This window comes from Dendrobates tinctorius, unplaced genomic scaffold (assembly GCF_039654945.1).
Source record: "Dendrobates tinctorius isolate UK_male_01 unplaced genomic scaffold, ASM3965494v1 ptg000028l, whole genome shotgun sequence".
Classification (NCBI taxonomy): domain Eukaryota; kingdom Metazoa; phylum Chordata; class Amphibia; order Anura; family Dendrobatidae; genus Dendrobates; species Dendrobates tinctorius.
In genome coordinates this window covers 80,436,741-80,457,908 of record NW_027361696.1, presented here as the reverse complement: position 1 = coordinate 80,457,908, position 21,168 = coordinate 80,436,741, and the positions used below count along the sequence as shown (strand labels likewise).

General features: G+C 43.4%; 1 protein-coding gene across 2 annotated transcripts in view; it reads left to right on the top strand.

Moving 5' to 3' along the window:
- The window catches only part of EPS8L1 (EPS8 signaling adaptor L1), a 98,846-nt gene that overhangs the window by 28,944 nt on the left and 48,734 nt on the right, over window positions 1-21,168 (top strand). For both annotated transcript variants that reach the window (XM_073571070.1, XM_073571071.1), the window contains one exon: window positions 924-964. In XM_073571070.1, coding sequence (XP_073427171.1) covers window positions 924-964 — 41 coding nt within the window. The remainder of the gene's footprint in view (window positions 1-923; window positions 965-21,168) is intronic.

Sequence of the window (21,168 nt, the reverse complement as noted above, 5' to 3'; positions counted from 1 at the left end):
AAATACTCCATTCCAGGCATATCTCTGGTGCACATCCTCCACCACTGAGCGTCTCAAAACCATTTACCTTAAAGAGTAACTAAAATTTGTAATTTTTTTAACCTAATTTTGTCCAGCAGGAAAAATTCTAAAACTTTGTAATTCATATTTATTAAGGGATTTGTCTTAATTTACCTAACTAAGAAAAAAAATTGCATGTAAGTGACTTCCAAACTTCGTCTTTTCTCCAATCTGTTTCCCTGTCTTCTGCTGCATTGTGCTCCTACGGAGTACAGATGATGGCAGTGATGGGCCTGCACCTGTGCTAACTCTGGGGATACACTGCTGCAGGAGATAGATCTGATGAGAAAATCACTGAGGAGGAGGAGACAGGAGCTGATCCATCACTGCCATCATCTATACTCCAAATGAGTACCTTCTGATATTAATGCAGGTGAACGAACTGGGGAAAAGCTTGCTTGGAAGCCATTACATGGAACTTAAAAAAAAAAAAAAAAAAAAAAAAAAAAAGGAATGAAGCTAAAGATTCTATCTAACAATAAGTAATTTGCAAAGTTTTATAACTTTCCATACTGGATAAAATTTAAGAAAAAAATGTATTTGCTTTTTAAGCCTATTTTACAGCAGTAAGAAAAAGATAACAATCGCAATTGCCACTTGATCGTGTTGTGCCACTAAGGGTCTGTACTGTGGATTATACATGCCGCCATGCAGAGGCCATGCTCGCAGTACGGGTGTGTGCACGCCCCTTCTGGATCACTGACAACCCATGTAAGACCTGTGCGGGTTGTCAGCTACCTTTCCAACCAATAGATGTGACGAATAACCGACTGAATTTAGTTGATCAACACGGCAGCACAGAACGTCTGTACGTTGTAAGTCCAATCGTTGTATTCTAATATTTGCTTTGTGTTCTGTTTTAGACTAAACGGGGTGTCCAAACCCAACGCCAAATCCATTTATGGTAAGTCCAATGTTATCACTTGTGATCCTGTTCAGCCATGATCTGTACTGTCCTTCTTTACCATATGGAATAATCACTGGATTACGATGTGGTTTATTTTCCACGATCCTGGACGTCCGGTTGTGCTTAAGGGTTATTCTCAAGAATCCAGTTCAAGAGCGTGGCCCTCCTCTGCCTCCTGGCTTCCTGTTAGCTGGGTAACGGTGCACTCCTGATAATTGACAGCTCCGACCTAAGGCTGAGCTACTGGCCCAAACAAAGCACTTTGCCATGTTGCAAGCAGAGGCAGGGACGCAGACTGAAGCTGACCTGATGCCACAATCCGTCTAGCTTTTCATGCACAAAATTTGAAGAGAGATGTTCTACGCATTTGGAAGTCTTCTGGTTTGCTGCCATATGGTGCAATCAAGCAATAACATACTCTCTCTTAGAAAAAAGGCTCTAAATGGGAATACCTCTGCAATATGGCGGCTGTTAAAGCACCACTCCAGTGATTTTTTTTTTTTTTTTCCCCAACGCTTGAGTGGCGCTTTAAATCTAAGCCTCCTGCCACCGGTCTTATACTCACCCTCTGGCATCTTCACAGTTTATTTTTTTTTTGTGTGCCCCTATGCCGTCTAGTGAGCACAACTTCTGACTGGTCGGAAGTCAGAATTGCATCACAAGAGCTCCATGCTTGTCTGAGAGAATGAGGCCAGAACAAGGCTGTCATGGACTTTTATTGTAAAGTGAACTCCGCACCGCTCCACAAAACACTGGAGCTGCCAACAGGTCACTTTTCAACACGAGACCAACAGCAAAATAAAGGATTTAAAAAATGTAAGGGGAGTATGAGACAGGGGGCTTACATTTAAAGCACCACTCCAGCGGTGCAATAAAAGAAAATGCTGGAGTGGTGCTTTAGTGCATTTTGGGCTATTTGACAGTAATTTACATTGATGGACCATGTACTGGTATCTACAGATGGGCAAATTGATTCTCAGGACTACGGTCCATCGGCCAGGTCAGTAGATTCTGGCTAATGGACGGGAGGCTCGTAAATCTCTCGCCTTCTGGGATGCATTGATGCAACTTTTGATTAGCTCAACTGGTACAACACCATTATTGCTGCATGACCAAACTAGCTAATCAAAAGCTGGATCCTGTAAGGTCAGCGATACCCAGCGGTCACAGGACACTGACCTACCCAATGGTCTGAAGTCCCGTGAATCAATCCGCCCATTTTTAACATTTAAAGGCAATGCTTCTACCCTTCTTTATATTGAAGCCGACCAGGCAGTCCATACAGAACTCGTTGGAAAGTTCGGACAATATATTTCCCCGGCACAGGGACGGTTATGGTCCAGGTCCTCTACTCTGAGACAGAGGACCCTAACCCTAGACAGATAGCTGACATGTATGCATTCACTTTAGCCTTACGTTGTTGATGGGGGAGTTTAGTTTTGCCCATATCCATAGGCAAAAAAAAATCCCTTCTGATCTAAAGGATCAGTTACTAGAAAATCAAGACTATCAAGTCTCTATATGTGTAATTAAGAACACAAGGTCTATCGTGATGGTCTGGGAAATAATGAGAACCAGGAGGACAAGCTCATCACACTCGTCACAGGGACAGATCTCAAATCTATAATTACTGTATGAATAGGTGTACGTGCATGACTGCGTATCACTGTCCTCCATTCCCATACTGTGCACTTGGCAAAGGGTGGAATTAGCGGGTCCCTGAAAAGAGTGGAGAATCATACAGACGTTAATATTCTTCATTTCGGGACTGATACACAGGGTGGGCTGGTGCTTCTACTACCTGAGAGAAGACATTTACTGATTAAGTTTTGAGATCAGTGATGTTTTCAGATAAAATTATATCTTTCTTGCCTTTTATCTCTGCAAATTTGTATTATCTGTAAGTTAAAAAAATTGTCCCGCGTTCTGACAAGGCCAAACATAATTCTGCAGATTTTCCAAGGACTTGCTGCCGCTTACTGACTAATACCAGATAGTGATTCATATTATTTTTTTTTTATTGAATAATTTTTTTGTACATGATTACTGCAGCGGCAATTTTTCCTAAGTTGCCATCACAGATTTTCTCATGAGCAATTGGTAAAATTGCAATGTGCTTGTAAAAACATACAACTTTGTAATTTACGTCTTATTAAAAATCCTCCCCGTCCTCCAGAACAGAGGGATCTTTAATTCTATTTTATACCTCTCATTGCCTAGGTTCCCGGCCACTGCTGAATAGGAGGCGGGTTTACTAGGCAAGGAGCACGTACTTTGAGCTCTTTGCAATAGAGCTTAGGCTACTTTCTCATTAGCGTTTTTAGCGCTGCGCTTCGTGCGCAATAGAAACGCATGCAAAAAATGCATCATGCGTTTTGCATGCGTTTGCTTTTTTTAGGCGCATGCGTTTTAACCAGTTTCTAGCCATGTTAATTCTTAAAACGCATGCGATTTTAAACGCAGGCGTGCACATGTCCATGCACACGCCTGCGTTCCCATAGACTGTAATGTGTTATTTTGGCGCATTTTGTGCGCATGCGTTTTTTTGACACAGGTTGGACGGACCAAAAATGCAACAGGTTGCGTCCGGCGCGCCTTGGCGTGGAGCGCCCTCAGACGTCAGGGCAGTGGGGTACTCGGTACCAGGCCGGTTGATCTTCTCAACGGGAGTTGTCACGGCAGTTGTGACCCGGTCCGTGGCCCTGGGGCTCCATTGTAAAAGGGGTTGTTTCAGTGTGCTTATGGTGATGAAAGTTTATAAGTGATTCGTGACGCCACCTGTGGTGTTCGGCAATGAAGATGTTAAGCCGACGCTGCAGACAGACCGTCTGGGACCGATGGTGGGGTGCAGCAGTGATGTTATAGTCCTCCACAGGCAGGGCTGTAGTCCCAGGGCAGTGTAGGTGAAGTGACACGTAGATGATGTAGTGTCAGGCGCAGGGGATGTAGTAGGTTGACGCAGGAATAAGTGGAGGACACCAGGGCATGTAGTTCCAAAGGTTTACACAGTCTGTTGTGGTACAGGCACCCGCATCCGTGCCGTGTCCTCCGGGTCAGGAGCTCAGTCAACCTCCAGGCAAGATGAAGTACTCCTTTCCAACACTCCGCCAACATATGTGCCTTTTCTGAACGTCTCCTCTTATAGCACCTTTAAAATGAAGTACTCCAGTACTGAGTTACACTGGGGTTCCTCCTGTCCGCTGTTCTTATGAACTCTACTTGTATGGCAGACAGCTGTAGCCTGCTTCGGGGACTCCTTGCTGCTAAGTCCCAGCTCACTATCGTGGCTGTTGTGCCCCCAAGTCTTGTGTGGGAATAAAATGGTGACTACTTCTATTCCTCCGGTGTCTGCTGCAGGACCATTAGTATCCATACAACCTTGGGGACCGGACCCCGGCCTTGCGCTGTGAACTTGGGAATGGTTCTCCTCTAACCCTAATCCTTAGTCTTCCTTTTCTCCTTGCGTTCCGTATAATCTTTTCTTTCATATGGAGAATCAGGCTTTTGTTCTAATGTCTCTTCCCTGTGCCAGCGGACCCAGATCACTGAGGTCAGCTGCAGAACTTCCTTCATCCATCCCTCTCCCGGGGATCTTACTGACCGACTTCCCTGTCAGACTTCCACTCACTCACTGAATGGATCACTGACTGACTAAATCCTAAACTCTTCCCGCTCTTTTTAGTGCAAACTAAACTCCACCCGCCTCCCAGCACGCTTCGTGTTCCAAGCAGGGAGCCACCAAAGGGTGCTTTGCTACACTACTATGTTGTGTGGGATGCAGGTGTTGGAGCGTGGTCAGGTGCCTCCACCTTACCTGGATGGTGGGATACCACACCTCAGGAGGAGGTGCAGTACCTCTGTGGTGACTGAACCCTCAGGGGCGCCACAGGCGCACGCTACAAAAAAACGCATGCGCACGAAAGCGCATACAAACGCGTGCAAATGCTAGACCATGCGCCCCCATGTTAAACATAGGGGCGCATGGACACGCACGCATGATGCGCTGCGCTAAAAAACGCTAATGTGAAACCAGCCTTACATGTGCAGCTGGATCAGATCCTTCAATCTTCTGGGTCCTTGCATTGCTCAGCCATATCGTTGGTCCAAACTGTCAATCAACAGAAGTGTACTAACAGCTGGAAAGCAGGAATCTGGGAGCTAGGGCAGCAGTGCGCTTCTGAGCTGCAATCCTCACAATAACCCATTAACAGCATTCACTTTACATCAGCCAAATAGATATAAGGAAACGATAGTCTAGAGATGTTCATTGAAGTCTATAGGAAAGTGTTGTGCTGATGCTTCGTGACCTGTGCAGGGAGGGGACGAAGTTAACTGATCTACGGTGGATCTTGCGTTATCTGTATATAGATGAGGGGGGCAGGAAGTAAGGGTCTGATGCCACAGCTTATATGATTCATGTCAAGCTGTGACATTCCTTACACCTGAAATCTTACTCCAGTCAAAGACTGGAGTAAGATTTATGGTGAGGTGCATGCTGCTTTTTAGACACAGCTGATTAATTATGCAATAGTAATGAGCGCGAGTGCTTGTTACTTGAGTTTGCCCAGGGTGCTCGGGTATGCACTGAGTATCGCGGGTGCTCGAGCGACTTGTTCACGTCGCCGCGGCCACATGTTTCGCTGCTGTTAAATATGTGAGGATTGCCCATTTATGTCAGGTAATCCCCGCATGTTTTCTGCCTGTCTAACAGCAGTGAAACATGCGGGGACTCGAGAATCCTTGGCAAACTCGAGTAACGAGCACTTGCGCTCATCACTATTCTGCACTCTTAATGAATCGGGAGCGTCTGACTCTTACGGTGCCCCCTCATCAAGACCAGTGAGAAAAACAAGGGTCTTCATGAATCTAGGCCATCGCACAAAGCTGTTCCATTTCAGATTGTTCCATGACTCCTTCACTCAGATGACTAGAGACTCCAAGAATAAAACCCTTTTGGAATTGCCTCCATATTATGAGCTCAAATGAGGTCCAAAGTTTTAAAAACTTTTGCTTGAGTTAGCGAGATGATGATAATAATAATCTTTATTTTTATATAGTGCTAACATATTCTGCAGAGCTTTACAGTTTGCACACATTATCGTCACTGTCCCCAATGGGGTTCACAATCTAAAATCCCTAGCAGTATGTCTTTGGAGTTTGGGAGGAAACCGGAGTACGCGGAGGAAACCCACGCAAACACGGGATTCATATGGACATGGATTCTTCAAGACTGGAGATTGGAAATCAACAATTGATTAATTGTGGGCTGGAGTAAGATGGGCACGAGCCTCTTGGAGAATTTCAGCTGATGAGCATCGGCGAAAGAAATGTAGTGACTGGAATACAGTTCTGTGGTTGATAATGTCACGTTATTGAAATGAATTCTGATGAATTTGTTGGCTTTGATCAGCCACAGCCCCTCTTGGGTACAGTACTAGTCCAGATAATGTGTCTCCTCCCCTGGACTAATCGAACCTTTTTAATCAGGCCTCCTTGGGCATGATTGACAGTCTGCATACCCTACTGTTTACTGTAGCACCCTTATGTGCTCTATCAATCATGGCCAGGGAGGTGGGATTAATAATCCATGGGAAGAGACGCCACAACAGACAAGTCTTGCCTCTGAAGCTTTAAGGATTCAAGCTGCTAGCTGCCCTGGAATAATAAAGTTCAGGCTGCCTATAGTCACCACTAGGGGGCGCTCATAAGCTTACTTCTGTTACATTACCAAATTCAGTTTTTAAAAAGTATAGTCAGGGTTTCTTCATAGGAATTAATGTGTCTTTAAATAATAGCATATTAGATTCAGCTTGATAGAAAGCTCATACACATGCAGTGAAGAACACCAACCACATAAATTGTCAAGTGCTGTGGATTTGCAGACATTCACCACAAATTGGGTAAAGTTGACAGTATACCCACGTCATGCACCATATTTGCACAATTTAGTGCAACTATTGCCGCTGTGAGTTTGCTGCAAAAATTTGGTTACAAATATGTTACTTCTCTCTTAGTTCTGAACTTTATCATTTAAATCTATGGCTGCACACCAGATCTGAAGCTCCGTATTAGATAAATGACTCTTAAAGATGTATTAAGAAACTACAGTAAAACCCCAAATTAAATCCATGGGTGGACATGAACTAACTAGAAAACCAGACCATGAAATCCAGACCTCAATAATATGCTGTTATCTTCCTACATACAACCTGTGCATTAATATGTAAAATATTTTTCATTTACCTATCCCTAAGTAGGAGAGGATATACTTTTGTAAAGTGTGTGCCTCGCCCTGTTTTACTCCATTCTTTTCATATTTCTTCATTTTGCTGTAAGAAGTTTCTTATCTTGACAACACATCCCTTCAGTTGGTGACGTTCTCCAGGATCATCATCCAGATCATAATGTAGATATCTCTGTTTTGATACCGTGCTAATATAAAACTAATTACCTATAAAGGGTTATTTCCAAAATCCTAATGTGGTCTTATAATAAGGTACACATACAGTGGGTACAGAAAGTATTCAGACCCCTTTAAATTTTTCACTCTGTTTCATTGCAGCCATTTAGTAAATTTCAAAAAGTTCATTTTTTTTCTCATTAATGTACACTCTGCACCCCATCTTGACTGAAAAAAACCCAGAAAAGTAGAATTTTTTGCAAATTTGTTAAAAAAGAAAAACTGAAATATCACATGGTCATAAGTATTCAGACCCTTTGCTCAGACACTCATATTTAAGTCACATGCTGTCCATTTCCTTGTGATTCTCCTTGAGATGGTTCTACTCCTTCATTGGCGTCCAGCTGTGGTTAATTAAACTGATAGGACTTGATTTGTAAAATTTGTAAAGGCACACACCTGTCTATAATAAGACCTCACAGCTCACAGTGCATGTTAGACCAAATGAGAATCATGAGGTCAAAGGAACTGGCCAAGGAGCTCAGAGACAGAATTGTGGCAAGGCACAGATCTGGCCAAGGTTACAAAAGAATTTCTGCAGTACTCAAGGTTCGTAAGAGCACAGTGGCCTCCATAATCCTTAAATGGAAGAAGTTTGGGACCCCCAGAAGTCTTCCTAGACCTGGCCGTCCAGCCAAACAGAGCTATCGTGGTAGAAGAGCCTTGGTGAGAGAGGTAAAGAAGAACCCCAAGATCACTGTGGCTGAGCTCCACAGATGCAGTAGGGAGATGGGAGAAAGTTCCACAAAGTCAACTGTCACTGGAGCCCTCCACCTGTCGGGCCTTTATGGGAGAGTGGCCCGAAGGAAGCATCTCCTCAGTGCCAGACATATGAAAGCCCGCATAGAGTTTGCTAAAAATCACATGAAGGGCTCCCAGACTATGAGAGATAAGATTCTCTGGTCTGATGAGACAAATAACTTTTTGGTGATAATTCTAAGTGGTATGTGTGTGTAAAGAGGTGGCGGGGACCCTCATTTGCCTCCTCTCTCCTATATGCTGGCATGTGTGCCCCATGCGGTGCCCTGACGGTTTGGCTATAAATTAATGTAATAACATTGTGCATTACTGTTTTATTAATGTGCTGTGTCTGTATGTCTGATATTGTAACTGAATGTGTTAAGATTAGGGCTAGAAGAGGTTAACCGAAAAGGGGGTCGGCTGAGCAGGCTCACTGGACAGAGATTTCCTGCTGCTGAGTAGAGCCCCATAGGCAAGAGTGCTCCCCTGTTGGGAGCGATGGATACCCCTGGACAATTACTTACTGCCAAGGACTGCCATGCAGTGGGAACGGGCACTGGACTGTGAAGTGTTCCCAGGGACCCGATGGAAGCCAATGCTGCTACATCTCTGGATAAGGAAAGCGCAGGAAGTGTTATCTCCTTTATTTCATCGTTATTAAAAGTTTGCAACTGTTGGTACCGAAGTGTGACACGTAGTGCATCCAGAGGACGCCGTTCCAGTGTGGAGAGCAACCGTGTGTCAGAGGTAACTGTGTCACAGGGCTGGGACTTCATCTGCCTTTCCATGTGCAAGGGGCCAGGGTGCTCACTGACTGAGACCTAGTGGACTCGCCCATGATTGCCACCCCGTGCCACCTCATTATATGTGAAGAAAACCAGGCACTCCTCATCACCTGCCCAATACAAACCCAACAGTGAAACGTGGTGGTGGCAGCATCATGCTATGGGGTGGTTTTCAGCTGCAGGGACTGGATGACTGGTTGCCATTGAAGTAAACATGAATGTGGCCAAGTACAGAGATATCCTGGATGAAAAACCTCTTCCAGAGTGCTCTGACCTCAGACTTGGCTGAAGGTTCACCTTGCAACAAGACAATGACCCTAAGCACACAGCTAAAATAACAAAGAAATGGCTTCAGAACAAATCTGTGACCATTCTTGACTGGCCCAGCCAGAGCCCTGACCTAAACCCAATTGAGCATCTCTGGAGAGACCTGAAAATGGCTGTCCACCAACGCTCACCATCCAACCTGACTGAACTGGAGAGGATCTGCAAGGAAGAATGGCAGGGGATCCCGAAATCCAGGTGTGAAAAACTTGTTGCATCATTCCCAAGAAGACTCATGGCTGTACTAGCTCAAAAGGATGCTTCTACTCAATACTGAGCAAAGGGTATGAATACTTATGATCATGTGATATTTCAGTTTTTCTTTTTTAATAAATTTGCAAAGAGTGCAGAGTTTACATTAATGAGAAAAAAAATGAACTTTTTTGAACTTGCCAAATGGCTGCAATGAAACAGAGTGAAAAATTTAAAGGGGTCTGAATACTTTCCGTACCCACTGTATATTTATTCATATGAGCCAATATAACTCCTTTTTTTATCTGCCGTTTTGCAAATATTACCCTCCAGTTGCCATTGGAACCGTCCTGCTGAAGATCCAGGGTTCCCAGTCGATTATGCACCACACTGTGTCACGTGCCCCGTCCTGTGTGACACGGCCAGCAGGCCGGTAACTAATACAACAGGACATGGCACGTGTAATTGTCCAGTGTGATGCGGCCCGCAGGCCGGTAACTAATACAATCAGACACAGGGGATAGGGAAACATTTACAAGGGTGGGCCCTGCAATAGGGAACGGGGGACGTGGAGACCTCCTGCACTCCCCTGAGTCAGTGTCCCTAACGCTCCTAACGTTCCCTATGCCGGTTCTGCACCGGGTGCCGCTCAGGATACCTGTCGCCCTAGGACACCCTACACCTATCCCTTGCTATGGAGCTGGGTGGTGCAGGCACTGGCCCCACCGCTGTACTGACACCAACATGAGGAAAAATGACAAACAGGGAAATACTTAGCTTTGCTGTGATACACATGCTCCAGGCAACAAAGTCCAACACCTGAGTGCATCTTCCTCCCACCGTGTCCAGCACCTGAGTGCAGCTTCCAGCAAAAGAGTCCAGCAACTGAGTGCAGCTCTACACCATAGCTGCCACTCCACCAAGCTTTGCAAAATTCTTCTCTGACACCATAGCTGCCACTCCACCATGCTTTACACCAACTCCTCGCTGACACCATAGCTGCCACTCCAGGACTAACAATATCACCAACGTGAGTTAGAACAACTGACACACCTTTATTGAGTAAACACACCTGTTAGTTTTCCCCCAGTGGTGGTTAGAGTAATTGCACGGGAATCACTATCTCTAAAAACACCAGTGCAATGACCATACTGGCAACCGGGGGGCAAAACTATCTCTAAGCCCAAAGCTTAGAGAGAGAGAAAAAAAAAAGGTTACCAGAGCTCTTATCTGACATGATCCCGCAAGGATCATGACACACTGTCTCTCTAAGTGGCTTACTTCCAGCACAGCTCTGCTCTGCCTCCTTCACTGACATGGTGTGCACTACCTTTACAGTACACTCTATGCCTCTGTGCTCTCAATGCTTCTGTCCAGTACCCTGCTTGGCCGATTTTATCTTCTTCCACCTGCATCATTATAGCTGACTGTGTTTAATCATTTATAGCTGCGTTATCTCATAGCTCAATTCTCCTGTACTCCTTCACAATGGAGCCTGAAAGGATTAGGTAGTGAAGATTTGAATTGTGTTTGTTTCCCACAGCTAACCGCTCAGTGATGTGAAACTACAAGTGCCTCTCTGGTGATGCATATGGCAGAAAATAATCTTTGCTATATACATCAATAACACAGCACTTGCAGTCTAACATCACTGATCTATCAAAAGCAGGCAACAAACAAAATTCAGCTCTGCTCTTCCTAGTTATTAAAGGCTTCATGGTGGAGTGCAGGATAGTTGATCTCTGCTAGAACTGGAGAATGATGGAAAACCATATTCCCATATATAGTGATGTAAATGTCCGAAGATAAAATTGGTCAGGCAGGGTACTCCAAAGGCGCATAGAAGCATAAGGTTAATTATACACTTACATTAGTTTAGATTGATGATATCTCAAAGAGGATGGGATAGTCCAGAGCATACAAGATAAGGAGGGAGGAGGCTGCAGCACCAAGGACAAGCAAGTGCTACTGGGAAATGTAGTTTTATCAATGTAAGAATAGTACCACCCTCTCTGCTATGTGAAGCTGGATGCACAGAGGGACAGACAGATTAATTTAGGACACAAAGTAACAAGAAAAAAACTTTATATTGGGCCTTGACTGGATAATATCAATAAATATGCATTTACTGGGCTTTGCAAAATAAAAATAAAAAAATAGAGCTTAGTTAACTATGATCTTAGTTAAGTAGAAAACACGTTTCCATCTCTCCTAATCTGGATGGAACTCTGTGCTGTAGCAGTCAGTGGCATAGCCATCATAGAGACTGATAATGGCACCGCTAGGAGGCAACAGCTGACAAGACATGGATTGCTTCCTCTGCGTCCATTCACATTGCTGTTGAATGAAATGATTACATTCTGATTATTTGCTCACGTCAGGGGCACAAATTTACAAAGAGTTCAATTGAAGTTTCATGATTCCATAGACAGAGAGCTCCCCCTAGTGGTGGCTGTCGACAAGTTTATTTTTAATTTTATTTTTAATGGATTACCTGGAGAGGTCCATTCCCATCCACATTGGACCTATTACAGTGCTAAAATATTTACTGTTCTTCCATCATTTTCAGCAGCATTTTATAGATCTTATCACTGTCCCCATAGGGGATCAAAATATCTACCAGTATGTTTTTGGAGTGGTAGGAAATCAGAAAACCATGAGGAAATCCAGGCAAACATTGAGACAACGTACAAACCCCTTGACTGAAACCCAAAGAAATCCACATAAGTATGTAGTGTTAGAGGAGAAATGTGCTCATGATGTTGGTGACAAACTCTATGGATTCCCTGCAGTACTGTAGGTGCTGCATTTGTCATGGTATGGGGCGCTATGGAAGACACATGAAAATACATTAAATCAAGTCCTTTTTGTTGAAGACTTGCATAATCCGACCAGTCCTGGTTGCCAGGAACATACTATCCGACAATCACTGTATTGCTCCAAATAATACATATTAGATTGTCCTGTGCTTCTCAAATATTAGCTAAGGGAAGAGTGTCATCAGTAGCCGCTCAAGGCCACACAGTGACATCATCGGCAACGCAAGACTCATTCTTCAAATAGTCACGTAATTCCAACCGAGTAAACAGGCTTCCTGCCGTCAGCCCCATGTAAGTCACGCGTGCCGCATTCAGGGCTCCTGCTCTGGCTTCACAACTTGGAATTTACTACAGGAGTATATATTCTATAAACTGTCTAGTGTCTGAATCAGTTGCTTTGACTGGCCGAGGCTTTCCGAATCCAAGCGTCACCACCCCATAGAAATATATGAAGTTGTCACGCTCAGGTTGAGTCCAGTCCAAGCATTGTGTTCCGATCTCAGTCCGATTTATATGGCTGTCTGACGGCAGCTTTACAGGGATAAAAGTTCCCCATTCTGTCGATCGGTGCAGGTCCCAGCAGTTGGACCACCACCAATCAGTTAGTTGTCACCTATCCTGTGGATATTTATATCTTGTTTTCACCAGAGAACCCCTTTAAATGTGTCTCTGTGACTGTGTAATAGGATGTTACAGTATGGAGAGGGGTTAAACTTTATTTAAAGAGACTCTCACATCTTCCCCGTGCCCCACAATATGATCCCATGTCTTTATCCCACTCTATACTACTTCCAACATGCCACTTTTTTGCTGTATGCTTGACTAAGCTCCATTAAATAATTTATAGAATTTTGTCAGGGACATGAATATCAGTGGGTGACTAGTCAACGGGGCTCTTTCTTCATCCGGATCGCCCCATTTATCATGTTTATTCATTGGCGCACTGTACATGTCCATCAAGGCAGCAGTGATGTAGGACACAGCCAGCCGTTACTGCCGGTTCTGTAAATCTCGCTTCTGGCGGTGTCGTACATTCTCGCTGCCTCCCTGGGCATGTGCAGTGCGCCGAAGAAGACGGGGGAAAATCGGGGTGGTGGAGATTTGCAAAGAGCCGGTGGTGAAGTGATACACGGAAAAGAAATTGGTTAGAAGGATCTCTGAACTGCTCAACCACACTGAAGGAGCACCTACCAAAACCCTAAAAATGGCTTATGTCCACCTTTGTTTGGTAGAACATAAAGATGGCAGTCCTCATCGTATCAGCCACAGCTATGTGACCATGTGGAATGGCTGTGGTTTGGCACTATAAGGAGGTATTAAGTGACTATACAAGGACAGTCACTTCCTCTATGGGTAGGATGCGGAATGTGCTTTGTCTTTGTGCAAACACTGGAGAATAAATATCTTGAGACTCCAGTTTTCTTCTGCTTGGAAAGTGTTACACTAACAAAATAAGATGTTCTCTAAATAATGGTGTCCTGCCAAGTCATTAATAGATATGGTTACATCGAAGTCTACAAATGTAGCTGTACATGGTAACGGAGGAAGACGCGGGTCCTAAGACTTTGCGAAGAGCTGAGAATAGTCAAGCTCATCATTTGGTCGGGGTCACCGCGGTTATACACATGAACGGCCACGGATTAACCTTTATAAGAGCTCTCCATCTAATATTTACAGACGTGTTGCAGAAAGTGCAGCAGATTATGTCCCTTTATGTAAATCATTACTTGGCACTTACCATTAAATTAGAAAAATCTCCTGTGAATAGGAGTCCTTGAGTTGTCCTCAAGTCTTTCCAATAGTTTTCATGGTCCGATTCTAGAACTAGGAAATGGAGCAATAACCAGGGGGCCGCTACCACCTAGGAGAGTCCACCATAGATTCTAACATCTTGGTTGGTAAAATAGAGATACTTATGTTTTGCACATAGAATCATCGCATGAACACCTGAAATAAGAGGAACGCCCAATTTTGGGCAGGATATTTGTAGACCCCCAAAACTTTGCATACCAAACATGACAATATTCTCTCAAAAAATTTGGGATGATCCCGTTTCTGGACTGTTGGAAACTTTGTTCAGCCACCAACTTTTCCAGTCCCTAAAGAGCATGAAAATGTTAATACAGTTGTGGCCAAAAGTATTGACACCCCTGCAATTCTGTCACATAATACTCAGTTTCTTCCTGAAAATGATTGCAAACACAAATTCTTTGGAATTATTATCTTCATTTAATTTGTCTTAAATGAAAAAACACAAAAGAGAATGAAGCAAAAAGCAAAACATTGATCATTTCACACAACTCCAAAAATGGGCCAGACAAAAGTATTGGCACCCTCAGCCTAATACTTGGTTGCACAACCTTTAGCCAAAATAACTGCGACCAACCGCCTCCGGTAACCATCAATGAGATTCTTACAATGCTCTGCTGGAATTTTAGATCATTCTTCTTTGGCAAACTGCTCCAGGTCCCTGATATTTGAAGGGTGCCTTCTCCAAACTGCCATTTTTAGATCTCTCCACAGATGTTCTATGGGATTCAGGTCTGGACTCATTGCTGGCCACCTTAGAAGTCTCCAGTGCTTTCTCTGAAACCATTTTCTAGTGCTTTTTGAAGTGTGTTTTGGGTCATTGTCCTGCTGGAAGACCCATGACCTCTGAGGGAGACGCAGCTTTCTCACACTGGGCCCTACATTATGCTGCAAAATTTGTTGGTAGTCTTCTGACTTCATAATGCCATGCACACGGTCAAGCAGTTCAGTGCCAGAGGCAGCAAAGCAACCCCAAAACATCAGGGAACCTCCGCCATGTTTGACTGTAGGGACAGTGTTCTTTTCTTTGAATGCCTCTTTTTTCTCCTGTAAACTCTATGTTGATGCCTTTGCCCAAAAAGCTCTACTTTTGTCTCATCTGACCAGAGAACATTCTTCCAAAACGTTTTAGGCTTTTTCAGGTAAGTTTTGGCAAACTCCAGCCTGGCTTTTTTATGTCTCAGGGTAAGAAGTGGGGTCTTCCTGGGTCTCCTACCATACAGTCCCTTTTCATTCAGACGCCGACGGATAGTACGGGTTGACACTGTTGTACCCTCGGACTGCAGGGCAGCTTGAACTTGCTTGGATGTTAGTCGAGGTTCTTTATCCAACATCCGCACAATCTTGCGTTGAAATCTCTTGTCAATTTTTCTTTTCCATCCTCATCTAGGGAGGTTAGCCACAGTGCCATGGGCTTTAAACTTCTTGATGACACTGCGCATGGTAGACACAGGAACATTCAGGTCTTTGGAGATGGACTTGTAGCCTTGTGATTGCTCATGCTTCCTCACAATTTGGTTTCTCAAGTCCTCAGACAGTTCTTTGTTCTTCTTTCTTTTCTCCATGCTCAATGTGGTACACACAAGGACACAGGACAGAGGTTGAGTCAACTTTAATACATGTCAACTGGCTGCAAGTGTGATTTTGTTATTGCCAACACCTGTTAGGTGCCACAGGTAAGTTACAGGTGCTGTTAATTACACAAATTAGAGAAGCATCACATGACTTTTCGAACAGTGCCAATACTTTTGTCCACCCTCTTATTTATGTTTGGTGTGGAATTATATCCAATTTGGCTTTAGGACAATTCTTTTTGTGTTTTTTCATTTAAGACAAATTAAATGAAGATAATAACACCAAAGAATTTGTGTTTACAATCATTTTCAGGAAGAAACTGAGTATTATCTGACAGAATTGCAGGGGTGTCAATACTTTTGGCCACAACTGTATATGGCAAAGAAAACACAATACCGCTTTGGCTATTATTTAGAGGTGTAGTTCTGTACGACGTAGAACTAGGATATATCCCAGCTATATTGAGCCTCACTTATTTGGTGTGCATATGGGTCCATTTACACAGACCTTCTCGACTGGAGACACTATATGTCCCCCCCAATCGACAAACCTTACATAGGCAGACCAAAGAAAACGAGGCGCACTGAGTCACCTTGAAATAATTTGGTAGGTACACATAGGCTGCCATGGTTCTTGGCAGTATGAGTCCTGTTTACACAAGACAATGTGCTGCTGAGAATTATTTTTTTTGTGCAGCGCAAAGGATCGTTTCACTCGATAATCGATCATTTAGCTCTTTCTTCAGGTGATCGGCAGCCTGTTGACACTGCACAGTAATCGTAAACGAGCTTTCTTAAAAATGCTTGTTTCGCTTTTGTTAATGACCCTGACACTGTAAAGAGAGCACTATGGGCAATCCAGTTATACTCAACTAATTTACTACATGAAATTGGCTTGAATTACGCTAGACACACCCTGGCCTGGTTATTGCCGGCACTGTTGAAGGGTAAACCTATAAAGTAAACAGCAATCTAAAGTGGGCAGAGTTGCATTCGCACATGTATGTTTGCAATGTAAGCTCTATGGCGGCACAGAGACCATCATGCTAGGTCTAACACTGAGTATGGCCGTGTGCATGAACACAAGCTCTGCAAAAAGCACAGAAAGAAAGAGATATTAGAAAACAAATTACAAACTTGGGAAACATAAGGAAGAACATATATAATTTCCACAATAAAAACTCTGTGATAACTCTTCCCAGAAGTGTCTTGTCTGACAAATCTGCAATGCTAGAAGAAATCAGGAACTTTTACATTTTTTTTCATGACTCTGAATCCAGTTTTGTGTCATTTCTAGATTAAGATATCTCCAGTATTATATCAGACTGACAGGGTGGACAGCAGTGTGAGCAGCCTCATCTTACCTCAGCACCACTGGTATCTCTAGTATTAGATCAGATAGACAGGGTGGACAGCAGAGTGAGTAGCCTCTTCATCTTACCTCAGCACTCCTGGTATCTCCAGTAATACAGTTGTGGCCAAAAGTATTGACACCCCTGCAATTCTGTCAGATAATACTCAGTTTCTTCCTGAAAATGATTGCAAACACAAATTCTTTGGAATTATTATCTTCATTTAATTTGTCTTAAATGAAAAAAACACAAAAAGAATTGTCCTAAAGCCAAATTGGATATAATTCCACATCAAATATAAAAAAGAGGGTGGACAAATGTATTGGCACTGTTCGAAAAATCATGTGATGCTTCTTTAATTTGTGTAATTAACAGCACCTGTAACTTACCTGTGACACCTAACAGGTGTTGGCAATGACTAAATCACACTTGCAGCCAGTTGACATGGATTAAAGTTGACTCAACCTCTGTCCTGTGTCCTTGTGTGTACCACATTGAGCATGGAGAAAAGAAAGTAGACCAAATAACTGTCTGAGGACTTGCGAAACCAAATTGTGAGGAAGCATGAGCAATCTCAAGGCTACAAGTCTATCTCCAAAGACCTGAATGCTCCTGTGTCTACCGTGCGCAGTGTCATCAAGAAGTTTAAGGGTATGTGCACACGCTGCGGATTCTGCTGCGTTTCTGCAGCGTTTTTGGCTCTGCAGAAACGCAGCAGATTTTGCTGCGTTGTACAGTACCTTTATTTCCTATGGAAATAAAAAAAAGCTGTGCACATGCTGCGTTTTTTTTCCGCGCGGTTTTGCTGCGGTTTCCAATCCGCAGCATGTCAATTGTTTGGTGCAGAAACGCTGTGGTTTTACACCTCATCCATTATGAGGTGTAAAACCGCAGGGCAAAACCGCAGAAAAAACGCAGATAATCCGCAGAAAAACCGCAGCACTTTGTCCTGCGGATTTCCTGCGGTTTTCTCTACAAAATCCGCAGAGACTAAAAACTACGTGGGAACATACCCTAAAGCCCATGGCACTGTGGCTAACCTCCCTAGATGTGGATGGAAAAGAAAAATTGACAAGAGATTTCAACGCAAGATTGTGCGGATGTTGGATAAAGAACCTAGACTAACATCCAAACAAGTTCAAGCTGCCCTGCAGTCCGAGGGTACAACAGTGTCAACCCGTACTATCCGTCGGCGTCTGAATGAAAAGGGACTGTATGGTAGGAGACCCAGGAAGACTCCACTTCTAACACCGAGACATAAAAAAGCCAGGCTGGAGTTTGCCAAAACTTACCTGAAAAAGCCTAAAACGTTTTGGAAGAATGTTCTCTGGTCAGATGAGACAAAAGTAGAGCTTTTGGGCAAAGGCATCAACATAGAGTTTACAGGAGAAAAAATGGGGCATTCAAAGAAAAGAACACGGTCCCTACAGTCAAACATGGTGGAGGTTCCCTGATGTTTTGGGGTTGCTTTGCTGCCTCTGGCACTGGACTGCTTGACCGTGTGCATGGCATTATGAAGTCTGAAGACTACCAACAAATTTTGCAGCATAATGTAGGGCCCAGTGTGAGAAAGCTGGGAGTCTTCCTCAGAGGTCATGGGTCTTCCAGCAGGACAATCACCCAAAACACACTTCAAAAAGCACTAGAAAATGGTTTGAGAGAAAGCACTGGAGACTTCTAAGGTGGCCAGCAATGATTCCAGACCTAAATCCCATAGAACACCTGTGGAGAGATCTAAAAATGGCAGTTTGGAGAAGGCACCCTTCAAATATCAGGGACCTGGAGCAGTTTGCCAAAGAAGAATGGTCTAAAATTCCAGCAGAGCATTGTAAGAAACTAATTGATGGTTACCGGAAGCGGTTGGTCGCAGTTATTTTGGCTAAAGGTTGTGCAACCAAGTATTAGGCTGAGGGTGCCAATACTGGCCCATTTTTGGAGTTTTGTGGGAAATGATCAATGTTTTGCTTTTTGCTTCATTCTCTTTTGTGTTTTTTCATTTAAGACAAATTAAATGAAGATAATACCAAAGAATTTGTGATTGCAATCATTTTCAGGAAGAAACTGAGTATTATCTGACAGAATTGCAGGGGTGTCAATACTTTTGGCCACAACTGTAGATCACATAGTGGACAGCAGTGTGAGCAGCCTCTTCTTACCTCAGTTTTCCTGGTATCTCCAGTATTAGATAAGAATATTCACTGGGGCAAATCCTACTACACCGGAAGGGGATGCAGAGCTTCCTACTGCACACGCTCACTGGCTTCTGTATCCGTAACATTCTAGGATAGATTTTTCAGTGCAACAAGACTGCAGTCACTTTAATATACTATAGTGATTTCCTCCCTGGACAACAAAAGTATTAATTGCTGATTAACAGTATAGCAGGAATTTATTTATGACATTTTCTTTCTTTCTTTTTTTCTGGTCCCCCCAAAAAAAACACTTTAATGAAAATAGGGATGAATGAATGCCAAATTTATGATGCTCCTGTCTTGAAAATCCGTTGCATCCTGAAACTGGAGAAAAAACAATTTGTGGACCACACTGAAAAGGAAATATATACATTGCACCAGTAATATTACATTTATCTGACTTTTTTTGTTTTTTATTTTAACAGTGTCAGGTATATAAAAAGATTTATTCATAGGATACTGGAGATCACCCCTGATAATAGGATTCTGGCAGTAACCCTCATATATCCCATAGTGGTGGCTGCTCCTGTTATTTTTCATGTGTCCTGCTGCAGATCTGCAGAAAAAGCTGAGAATTGCTAATACTGACGACATGATCCCTTCAGCCCTTTTCCTTCTGCGCCGCTCATGTTCCTTTATATTGATTTTTAAATGACTGATCTGGCTGCCAGCCATGGATATATTGCTGACTGTTCTTGCTCAGATATCGGATATGTTTGCAAATGTAATTGAAATCTATCGCTCTGAATTGTTGGTCAATCTTCTATATATGATGATGCCCGCATGACCTGAATAAAGTTCATGTCAGAGATCATTCTGATTATTTCTGTGCACAATATCTATATTCCACCCTTACTTGGAGGTATAGACTCAAGTATTAGACATAAAAGGACACTTGTCCATCACATCCATTCATTTTCACAAATATTCTGTGCTGATCCCCGTAATTATAGCGCAAGCTATAGTCATTTATGATGTGATGTTTGCTGGCATTGCTTCATGATGCAGGGTGAAATGTTGCTTACTGGCAGACCACAGCACAACTCGGGTGTAAAACGTGTACGGTGCCGACCATGTGGATACTTCTGGTGCCCCATGGCAGGGGTCAGTTTAGGATAAATTTTCATTTCTCTTTTGGAAGTGGAGAATGGTTTTGCTATTTACTTTGGCTCCATGTTTTCTAAAACAGTTGTTCTTTATTGACCTAACAGTTGGCAAAAAAACTTGCAACCTGTGAGCTTCCCCAGCCAGCACTTGGGGGGGGGGGGGGTCCTTGTAAAAGTCATAAAATGTGATGCGTGTCGAGGGTGACTTGCAAATACCAAAGGCGACAAGGATGACGGCATTCAAATGGAAGTTCACAGGACCCTGATCTGATGAAGTTCCACTGATGACCAGACCAGGATTCAGAGAATATATTTTTTTTAATCATCCCTAACTGGCATCAGTAATAGCATTACATAGAAATAAAGAGAACGCTTGGCAAAGTTATAAATGGTGCTCTCTTGTAGTGCAGATTAGCGCCAACACAGATTTTAGACACTCTCACATTTTATGGATCCATAAACATCCATTTTCCAGACTGACACTAAAAAAAAGTGTCCGTTGAGTGGTCATACCTGGGGGTTCCCATTTTTGTGTGTTCTGTAAAAGCACAACAGACCGCACTATTCTAAACGGTGGCATCCAATAGAAAAAAACTGTACAATATTCACTGGGGTCTATATGTGCTAGATAACGCTTTTGTGGCACAGGCACCAGTGATGTCAGTGGTGAAACAATTGCAGTCTCAGGGGGTGTAGCCTCCACCTGGACCATAGAGATAGGAGTCTGCCATTCCCACCTTGCAATGCCAACAAATAGGCAGTTATTCTCAGAGTGCCGAAATGGTGGAGACCCCAGATTTATAGCCCTCACATCCGTTAGACGAATCACGGATGTCTGCACTGAGTG